The sequence below is a fragment of the Sciurus carolinensis genome, chromosome 7, assembly GCF_902686445.1.
Source record: "Sciurus carolinensis chromosome 7, mSciCar1.2, whole genome shotgun sequence".
Taxonomy (NCBI): Eukaryota; Metazoa; Chordata; class Mammalia; order Rodentia; family Sciuridae; genus Sciurus; species Sciurus carolinensis.
In genome coordinates this window covers 57,942,798-57,954,336 of record NC_062219.1, presented here as the reverse complement: position 1 = coordinate 57,954,336, position 11,539 = coordinate 57,942,798, and the positions used below count along the sequence as shown (strand labels likewise).

General features: G+C 34.3%; 1 protein-coding gene across 1 annotated transcript in view; it reads left to right on the top strand.

Annotated features, from left to right (window-relative positions):
- The first annotated feature begins 1,429 nt into the window (after window positions 1-1,429).
- Window positions 1,430-11,539, top strand: part of Lin28b (lin-28 homolog B) — a 100,598-nt gene continuing 90,488 nt past the window's right edge. The window contains exons 1-2 of the mRNA XM_047559324.1: window positions 1,430-1,439; window positions 2,283-2,470. Of these exons, the coding sequence (XP_047415280.1) occupies window positions 1,430-1,439; window positions 2,283-2,470 (198 nt within the window). The remainder of the gene's footprint in view (window positions 1,440-2,282; window positions 2,471-11,539) is intronic.

The window sequence follows — 11,539 nt, the reverse complement described above, 5'->3', positions numbered from 1 at the left end:
GGTAGAAAAAGACTGGTGGGTCTCTTAATTTTTCAAAACAGGCTACATTTTGCATTTTAAGAAAAGCAAAGCATTTCTAGTTAATCTATAGTATTTACTATAGTATTCAACAAGGGGGGGGTGATATGATCAGCATCTCATAATCAACAGCCGTTGAACCCATTTGAGAGGTTAGAAAGTAACATTTTGAAAGTGGGGGCCAGCAGAGAAGGAACGGGAAGAACCTAATCCGTTATTAAATTTTCGTTTATTCGACTGTTGTACCCGCTGGCAGTGGACTTTTAAAATGTCATGGCCCAGTCAATATTACACGAATTTACCTTTTCTTGGGCGTGTGGCTCTGCACCCTCCCCGCAGTGCCCTCCACCCCCACCTCCTCTGCTCCGCGTTGTAGCCGCCTCTCCTGGCCGCTCCTCGGCACCTCCCCTGCCCAGCGTTCCCCTCCCCCTCCGCCCTACGTGGTCTTGCTCTTGGGGAACAATCGCCACTGATTGAGGTTCACTCTATGTTAGGCTGGAAAACTGGGCTGTTATTTAGGAAGTCATTAATCACATCTCCTCCCCCGAAAAGAGATGGCGGAGAAACCTGTGAAGTACAATTCCTTACCAACCCCCTCTAAAATGTCCCGAACTGATAAATTTAAACACAATTTGACTATATGAAAGGTGATAGTGATTTTTCCGGCATAACTTTATTTTAAATTTGAAAAAAATTTAGAGACACATTTAGATAATTGTGTGCTTTTTTTTTTTGTAGGCGTATGTTGCATTATCTAAAGCTTAATGGGGATGTAATTGGGTTTAATTTGGTGTTTTATAATTATATATTTTCCTTTAAGTGTTAAATATGAAATTGGCCCAAGCAGCTTTGCTGCTATGAAGTAGCTGGATTTTAAGAGAAAAAAAAAATCAACATTTTTGGTTGCTTTATTTAAATGACTTCCCGGTATGAGATTATTTAGACAGGGCACGCGTGTGTACATATGATTTTTTCTAAATCGACGATTCACAAGGACCCTCCATTGTGTTTAAGTAGAAGCACAAAATCAGCACTCTGATTTATCGTAAAGCGTCCCAAATTGTCTTTAAGATAACATGTTTTGAGTTTTTCGTGTTCATTCATAAATTATTTTGATGTCAGCATAGATGAAATGGCGATTGGTTATCTCTTCCTCCTGCCGGCCCCTTAAGGATCCGAGGTGAAATTAGTAGCAAGAAAGCATGTAATTGACAAAGTCACGTGTGCTCAGGGGGCCAGAAACTGGAGAGAGACGAGAAAAAAAAATCAAAAGAAGGAAAGCACATTAGACCATGCGAGCTAAATTTGTGAACGCACAAAATCAAGATGTTAGATTGATGCAGAAGATCACTCCGTTCCAAAGGCAAAGTTTTCATCTCACGAGTTTGGAGCTGAGGGCCCGTGGGGCAACATGGCCGAAGGTTAATTTTCTTTTCTATTGTTTTACTGTGAATTTCTTTCTTCTTTTCTCCCCCCCACCCCCTTTCTCATCCTTCTTTGCCTGTCCCCCACTTCCCCCTTTACCCCAATACTGGGCATTACCTCCCCACCCCCTATCGTGCAATGGGGCTTTATGCAAACCTATTGTTATAGATCTCCAAAAATGTTTTGTACCGCCCACACTGATTCACAACTTGAAAAGCTTTCAGGGGGCTATTGTTTGAATTGTGTGAGTGTGATTAAGCGCAGTTTCAGTTAGTGAGCCCAAGAAAACTTTTATACACCTGCCCCCTCCCCCATTCCACCCCAACTTTAATTGAAAGTTATGGGGGGAGGGGAGTGCACATTGCGAATAACCGTGGATTCACTGCTGCCCGCGTGTGCATTAACTAGTAGTTCTTACCATCTTCACAATTTCTCTTTCCTCCTCATACCCGCCAGGGAAAATAGTTTAGATGAAAAATTTTTTTTTTCTAAATGGGATCGGTGTTAAATCTGCATTATGCAAGTAAAGTCTCGCATGCTGTACTATATAATATGAGGCTGTAAAAACGGGAGTTAAAAAGTACACGTATGTACAGAAACGTGGAAGTTGGTGTGATCGATAGAACGGTGTGGCCCCCCCCTCCCCGTTTCCTTTTAACCCTTTTCATTTAAAATATTTTCCGTAGATGAGAAAGGATTCCAACTATTGACTAACGTTTTTTTCTATCTGCTCCCCCTCCCCCCAAGCTGTCCCTTTCCCCTTTTTTCAATGAACACAGTATGGAAATACAGACTGACTGATTTTTTTTTTTTTTTTTTTTTGTCCTGTTCCATCTCAGGCGGGGCAAGCAAAGGTGGTGGCGAAGAGCCCGGGAAGCTGCCAGAGCAGGCAGAGGAGGAATCCCAGGTTTTGCACGGAACTGGCCACTGTAAGTGGTTCAACGTGCGCATGGGATTTGGATTCATCTCCATGATAAACCGAGAGGGAAGCCCCTTGGATATTCCAGTTGATGTATTTGTACACCAAGTAAGCCGAATTTTTTCCCCCTTTCACCCTTTTTCATGCGGAGGAGTTGATCTGTAGTTATTTTAATAGGTGTGCTCTTAGGTATATTGAAAGATAAAATTCTTCCTTGAAATCACGTGGTAAATCCAGTTTTTAGGGCACGTGCATGAGCTCCTTCCAGGATATCTTTTCCTAAACAGAAAATGAAATCTTTGATATTTGACTATTCGACCCCATTGACGTTATTAGCATTTCCTCCTTTTCATTCGGCAGCGAAATTGCGTTCTTGTAGCTTCCGGTGTTGTTGGTTACAGAAGACTGGGTCGCCTTGCCAATGAATGGGTGGAAAAATGAATGAAGAACCAGTGATCATTTTAAGGTTAAAAAACAAAAGCAACACATATCGTTGTGATAAGAAATGTATAGACTTTTATTTTAGTCACCTAGTCACACAGTAGCACTTCTGTTTATCGCTGCCTGCCTTGAGATCAGTAAAGCAAAATAGAACACTGTTGGCCTGAATGGATTTGTAGAAACGCCAAATAGAATATTGGTAATTAAACATTTAAGAAATGCACTCCCTGTAGGGCACCCGTGCAAGGATACTGTCTCTTTAAGAGACTGAACCAAAAAAAAAAAAAAAACGTGGTCAAAGGCGGCTTTAGATTGTGTGTTTAAAATGTCCTTGTCTGTTACTTGGGGTAAATTTCCACCTTTGCTTAAATTGTGCTGTAGCTTTTAAAGATGCTTTAATACTAGCAGAATGTCATTGCTTCCCATTCAAAACTTTGTCTAGGAAATATTAAATTAATACCACTTCCTCTTTCATTCCTTTCTATTAATTAATCATTTCATAGTAAAAAAAAAAATACAGTTTACAAGCCTATTTTTTTCATGAAAAGAAGTTAAGGAAATATACATTGAAGTGAATTCGTAGTAAGAAATAAAGAGGCTTAGGACTAAAGAGGTTTATTTTGGCTTGACATCTAAGTTAAAAAGAATTGAATGAATGACTGTTAATACTACAGGTTGACTGACATAGATGAAATACTTAGTATCTTTGCTTGAAAATGATATATTAATTTAATGCTGTGTTGTATGTTTCTGGAATTGGAAATATTTACACCTCACCTTAGTAATAACATCTTCAAATTATGTATATAAACAATAGGAACATAAGAACCATTCTGTTTTGTTGTGTTGTGCTGTGGTGCCTGGCAGCTTCCTGACCTTGCTGTATGGTGTGTTTTCCTTTCCTAAAGGCCTGGTCATCATTATTGGCTGTTTACATGTGGAAGGATCAGCATAATTTGTGAATCGAAATAGGGTTTAAATGCATAAATAGGAGTCCACATGTAGGCTACTGAATTTTATGCCTATTTTATATTGCAAAAAAATCTGTATTTTCGATTATGTTTTCCTCCTCCTTAGACTGAATGAGTAAAATAATTGACAAACCCATTTTCTCTCAGGCTCTTGCTTCCCCCTTTGAACCTTCTTTAGATTGTTAAATTGTTCTTTACGATCTCATAAATTTGTTTTATAGATGAATGAAAAAATAGCACTTTTCTTCTTTGTCTGATCATACCTTGTTATAATTTGGCTTTTAACAAAATCAAATATTAGACATTTTATTAATGTTAATATTTAGACATGTAAAACATCCAGATTTAAGCTATTTAATGGATATATGTTGACAAACATTCCTGTATCCATTGAATTAAAAATATTATGTTGCTGGTAAAGTTTTTTATATATAGCTAACAGTTTCCAGATTATAAACATTATTTTAAATATTTGACTTGCATTAATTTTCTGTTGCATGTTATGTATATATGAAAAAGATAATATTAAATGATACCTAGTTAAAGGTGGTTCTTTATTGAGATTTACATAAATTACATATAAATTGTATGAATAATTGTTTTGAAGAAGACAGGAATCCTACTGAGTTTAGCCAGGCAACAAGAAGTAATAATTAGATGGTTATAAATAGTCTGTATAGGTGTTATGTGAGTATCCCCTGTAGAATCAGATTGCAGTTCAGGACCATTTATAAAATTTCTAAAAACATTTTATTTTAGCCATAAATTTTACTATGTAAATGTTTTTGAAGACATGTCAGGTTTTATGCATGTTAAATTTTTCCATTGTGTCTACAATATAATTTTGTTGTATAATAACATGTACCATAGATACTTAGAAAATTTAACTCAATGTTCAACTGAACCAATACCTATGCAGATTATTTAGGGCTGGGGATGTAGCTCAGTTGTTAAGTGCTCCTGTGTTGAATCCCCAGTAAAAAAAATAATAATAATAATTTTTTTTTTTTTTTTTTACAATATATGACATTTTTTGGTGGGTGCCTCAGAAGTACATGTGTCATTCAGTGAGTATGTTGAACACATTTTTTAATGGTATCTATTTGGGGAAATAAAAAATGATTTTAATTTTTTAAAATAATACTTAAAAATTCATGCCATTATGTACCCAGGAACAATATTGACTGCAAAGAACTATATATCAAAACTATTTAGTTACTATGAAGTAGAAGATATATGTGTGTATATTTTAAAATAGAGCTATAGATTTATTGTTATTTAATTCTCTATAAAAATTTGCTGGTATTAATGTAATAAAACTTTTCTGTAGTTCTTTTGATGTTTCTAAATTCTGAAGTGGATACACATGCACAGGTGCTGTGCTTTCCCTGATGTTGATGAATGCAGTGAGATTCGGCTCTAGGAATATAGTAACAATTGGTGGTTTAAAATGACAGTTTTCATTTGATTTTCTGAAGTTCACTTGTGATTTAAAGATCATATTTTATGACTGGAAAAGGAATGAATGTATTCTGATCCATTTTAATTGTGAAAGGTTGATAATGGACATTAGTTTTTAAAAACTGACATAAATGTGTAAGCACTATATTTGTACATTTTGTCACATTTCACTGTTTTTGAAGTATGCGATAAAATATTTAACTGAAATTTGAAAATTTTGATGATGATTTTGTTTGTAAAATAGAATGAAGTTTTAGGAATGTCTCAAGAATCCAATGCAAAATCCAGAGATTTGTCTCAGTGGAAGTAAGATTTGTGTCATGGTTATTATGGATTTCTAAGTCTAGGTTCTTACTAAGGTGATTTCATCAATTAGAAGACAATTATTTTATAAGTGCCAATAATACTTCCTTATATTAATAAGTTTAAAAAATGCATGCTTAAATTGTCTGGAAAAGGTCACTAGTTTTTTTGAAATATAAGTATATTAAATACTTGATGGTATTTTAGAATTGCATGGTAATTAAATATTAGATCTTCTTTGGAAAAGGGAAAAAGGTAGTTGCACAATAACTACCTGTTGATGTTTGTTATTATGTAAGTTTTTCTTTACATACATCTTGATACTTACTTCCAAAGTCTTTATTTCACCTAAGAAAATGTGATCATTTGAATTTCATTTTCTTCTGGAGAAGCATAGAAACCATTCTTCCTATTGAGCCTGCCTCAGCTTATTTGCAGATCAACACTTTTCTTCACATATTGGGTTTATATATGTATTTGTAATTCTTTGCCACCAAATAAAATACAAAGAATTTTAATGTAAACATATTTATTTAATCATTTATGCAGTAAAATTTCCCAAAGAGAGTAATTTCAAAATTCTGTAATGAAATTATTGTTAACGGATGGCTTACATAGATATGAATTTATTTTTAAAATCATTCCTTACTTTTATGGTCCTTACTCTTATGGTTTTTATTTCTGATTTACATTCTCTTTTTTAAAATGCCCACGTTACAAAGATTTTGTGTGTTTTATGTTCCTTTTATTATTTGGCTTAGAAAGCACCTCAAGGAGTAATGGATAGAAGAAATCAAAATATATTAAGTTTAAAGCATTATTAACAGTATCAGGTGTGCAAATATTTGGAGATCAGTAATAGAAATATGAAAACTTTAAGTGTTACAACACAGTTCAATCAATTGATTTAGCAGAGTTAATGTCTGTGTATTTTCTTATTATGTTTTGTTTGAACCCAGAGGCACTCTACTACTGAGCTATATATCCCAGCCCTTTTTATTTATTTTTTGAGACAGCATCTGGCTAAATTTAGTGCAAACTGGCTTCAAACTTGTGATCCTCCTGCCTCAGCCTCCCTAGTAGTTTAGATTATAAGCCTGTGCCTCCATGCCCACCTTCATGTCTACATTTTTAATATTAATTATATAATTTATGAAGATAAATTTAGTCCAGTATGTTCATGTTTGAGGACTTTTCATAGTATTTCATTGCTAATCACTTAGTCATGTTTACTTTTTTAAAATGTTTTTGTCGTAGATGGACACAATACCTTTATTTAATTAATTTATTTTTATGTGGTGCTGAGGATCGAACCCAGTGCTTCACATGGGCTAGGCAAGCGCTCTATCACTGAGCTACACCTCCAACCCCACATTTACTTTTGTGATAGTTTGGCATGATAACTTTTTATATGCAGAATATATGTTTATTATCTTAGGACTGTTTAAAAAGGCACTTTTATCTTTTTTTTTTTTTCCCCTTGCTGGGCTGCTGATTGAATCTGGGTCTTTACGCATGCTAAGCAAATATCAGCACAACACTGTATCCCCAGAAGAAAATGCCAATTTTAAAATATAATTATGCAAAAAGAAATCTTGAAAACTTAAGAATGATTGTAAACATTCATAGCTCATTTTTATAACTCATTATGTATTTTAATATTCTGAAGATGGTTTCTAGCTACAAAAATTTGAAAGTGATTTTCCTAGTTGATCATTTCAGAAGAATCTCACTCTAAATCCTTTACAGCTGTTTAAAAAGATGCTCCTATTCAATTTAATCTTGAAGTGTGAATTTGTTATTAAGACATATTTATTGCTTTATTTTTAAGTATTTTCTCTTACCTTTTTTTGTGTGTGTGCTGAGAATTGAACCTAGATCCTAAGCATGTGTTCTAAGACTGAATCACATCCTTACCCTTTGACATTTTTTCTTACTTTTTTTTAAGACTTCTCCTTTCAAGACAGTTTTAGGGTCACAGCAAAATTAGGAGGAAGATACAGAGATTTTCCCGTGTGCCTCCTGTACCTATATATGTATAGTTTCCCCCATTAACATCCTCCACTAGAGTAGTTTATTGTAAAAGTCAATGAACCTACTTTGACTCATTATAATCACCCAAAATCTATACTTGACATGACTCATTATAATTACCCAAAGTCTATACTTGACATTAGAGTTAGCTCTTGGTGTCCTACACTCATTACTCATTTTCGATTCTTTTTATTTTGTTTTTCCATACTGGGTATTGAACCCGTGGGTGCTTTACCACTGAGTTATATCCATAGCCCTAATTTTGTGCTGGGGATTTGAACCCAGGGCCTTGTGCTTGCAAGGCAAGCACTCTACCAACTGAGCTATATTCCGAGCCCCCGCCTCCCCCCCCCCAATTTGTTTTTAAGTGTTTATTTGCTAAGTTGCTGAGGCTGGCCTGAAACTTGAAACTTGGCTATCCTCCTGCCTCAGCCTTATGTATCTCCAGGATTACTGGGGGAGCCACTTTGATTCATTGTCTTCTCCCTCTCTCTTTCTCTTTAAAGATAATCTACATCAAATGAAGGCAATACATGAAGGAATTTGTTTTTAAATAGGTAGTTAAGTGACCTCACTTACAAGCATTTAGTATTCCTTAAGCTGTCTAATTTATCTCAGAGTTCTGGGCTTTCATGAAAAGTTAAACTTGTTTGTTACCTATACTAAATATAGTAGGTTAAAAAGTGAGTCCTTGATTGTAATTTTTGTTGCTTTCAGGTAGCAATGAAACACTGTTTGGTTTGGTTTAATTCTTCCTATTCAGAAATTACATAAATATTGCAGATAGTTTTGTATATCTTACCCAAGCAGCTTTTTTGGTATTGGAATTAACCTCAGAGTTGTTAAGCAAAAATATTATGCACAATATTTTTAGTTCTAAACCAAGTATAACCTCAGCAAAGTGAGAATATTTCTGATTAATTAAACTGGAAATATCTTAAATGTGATATTCTATTAGACCTGATTTGGGACTGAATATGAAATCTTTTATCATTATCAACTATTATTAATTTCTTCATACCTTGACATATTTCCCCTAGAATTTTAAGAAAGGTTAGCTTGTTCTATATGTAGTTGCTATAGATTTATGGATTTGTACCATGTATAGTCCATTAGAAGCTCAAACAATTCTTCCCTATTTTATTATTCAATTTTGTCATCTTAACATCTTAGAAGTTGCTGACAATAATATGTTCAAGAAAGTACTTTGCAGACCAGTAGGGGTACATTTAGAAAATGATTTTTTAAGGAGTGTTCTATTAAAGAAGTAATAAAAGTGTTAGGTTGCATTTTGGTATGTTAAGATTCTATCTTTTAAGTAGCAGCAAGGTAGATGATAGTGTGATGATTGCTTCTTTCCCCTAATATCTAAATATTTGATAATTTGGAATTGACTTCTGAAATAAGATTTATACATAATTGGTAGAAATAATTTGTATTTTTATCATCAGCTATAAACCGGAGTAATAAGAGTACTTTGTTGTGAAGAGTAGAGATAATATTATATAAACTGCATAGTAAGTATGTGTTGAATAAACTGGTCTTCATGAAAATAAGATCATTTTAAAATGATTCATAATTGATATTCAGTATAAATATTTTTATACTCATATACTCTTGAAAATTAAATCAAATTATGAACTTTCTTTAAATTGGGAAAAATGTGTTATAAATATTGATAGCTCAATAGTTAATGTATGTTTGTTGGCTTATTTATTTATGCATATAGAGTTTTGACCCCAGGGTCTTGTGCATACTAGGCAAAAATACTCTACCACTGAGCTACATCCCCTGCAACAGTTTAATTTTTGTTACAGTGAACTCTAAGACTTTTTATTATAGTTTTGTGGCATAGACTATTGTTTAATATTGTTTAACAGGCCTATCATTCCAGATACTTGGGATATGCTAAGGCAATAGTGTGACTTGAGCTAAGGAATTCCAGGTCTGCCTGGACAATATAGCAAGATTCCATCTCAAAAACCATTGTTTATAATATGAGGGTATAAACTGAAGCTTGGAAATAATTTTGTTATATTTTTGGTTTGATAGTTTATTGTACCACGAGATCTTTTTTACCCATGTTTTCAGGTATAAATGATGAACTTGTATATTCTTCAGTAGAAGGGAAGGAAAAAAAATATTATTTATTATTATTACTTGTGTGTGTGTGTGTGCGTGTGTGTTTACTGGGGATTGAACCCAAGGTGGTTTACTGTTTAGCCACATCTCCAACCCTTTTATTTTTTATTTTGAAACATGGTCTCCCTAAGTTGCTTCAGATCTCACTAAATTGCTGAGGCTATTTTTTTTTAAATTATTTATTTATTTTTAAATTTTTTACAGACTGCATTTTGATTCATTGTACACAAAATGGGGTACATCGTTTCATTTCTATGGTTGTTCACGATGTAGATTCATACATTCGTGTAATCATACATGTACATAGGGTAATGGTGTCTGTGTCACTCCACCATTTTGCTATTCTTGAATGTAGGATCCTCTTGCCTCAGCCTTCAGAGTTGCTGAGATTACCAGTATGTGCCACCACAACCAGCTAAATTATTGTTTTAATTAGGCCTGTTGTAATAGTTTAGTTCCTACTGCTCTATTAATTAATCCTTGTGAGATTGAAATGTATGGTATAACATGGTATAGACTGGTCAAATAGATCAGAATTCAAATCAGTTTGTTTTATTAGATGTCTATGAGGAAAGTAAGTTACTTTGTTAATGTCTTAACAGACAAAAAAATTAAAAAATACTCAGGTTATTATGAGGGTTAAATGTTATTACATACGTAAAGCACTACACACAGACTTGGCAGGTGATGAGGACTCCAAGGAGAAGTAGTGTGGTATCATGGTGGAAAAAACATTGGGAATGAGGGTTTGGGCCTCTTGGTGGGTTTCTGGCTTTTGGCTAGTCACTTCCTGGTAACTTCAGTGTTCATGAGTAAAAAGTGGCCAATAATGTTTCCTCCCTATTTTACAGGAGTGAGGTAATAGTGGAAAAAATGTGCATGAAAATAATTCAAAGACTATAGCAATCTCAGATTTTAGTTTTAATCTTTATTTTGAGCACTGTATTTATATTAGTACTTTTACCATATAGACGGTTGCTAATACTTTTGAAAGATACTGTTTATGTCATTAATTTTATTAATTTTTTGCCTTATCAGCTTTATTGAGGTCTAGTTTGTATATAATCAAATTCAAATGTAAGTGTATACTTACATGAGTTTTGACAAGTTGTAACTACATTCCTATCATGACATAGAACATTTTCATCATTTCAGAAAGTTTTCTTATGCCCATTTGTAGACATTCTTGAAGAGGCTAAGTTGATATATACCTAAATAAATAAATAGAGGAACCAGGCCCTGTGTAGGCACTGGGGATTGAACACAGAGCGCTTTACTGTTGAGATACATCCCTAGCCCATTTTTATTTTGAGACAAAGTCTAAGTTGCTTAGGACTTCACTAAGTTGCTGAGGCTGGTCTCAAATTTGGTATCTTCCTGCATAGCCTCCAGAATCATGGGATTTCAGTTGTATGCCACAGTACCAGGCTTGGCCTGGTTTGGACACAGGTTATAGTCCGAAATATTTTGTCAAAGAAGATCCATGTTTATTTCCATTTTTTTCCTTCATTTTTTTTCTTTAGTTATTTCTGCCTGAAATTCTGGAAATATCATTTACACCAGCAGTTTCTATGCCTCTGAACTAGAAATTAATTCATATGTATTTTACGAATCTTTAGTCTTTTTGTTGTTGTTGTTGCTGCTGGGGATGGAATTCAGGGGTGCTTTACCACAGAACTACAAATGCAGCCCATTTTATTTTTATTTTGAGACAGGGTTTGGCAAGTTGCCCAGGCTGGCCTCAAGCCTGTGCTCCTCCTGCCTCAGTATCCCAAGTAGCAGGAATTACAGGCATATGTCACTACGTCTGGCTCCAATCTTCAGT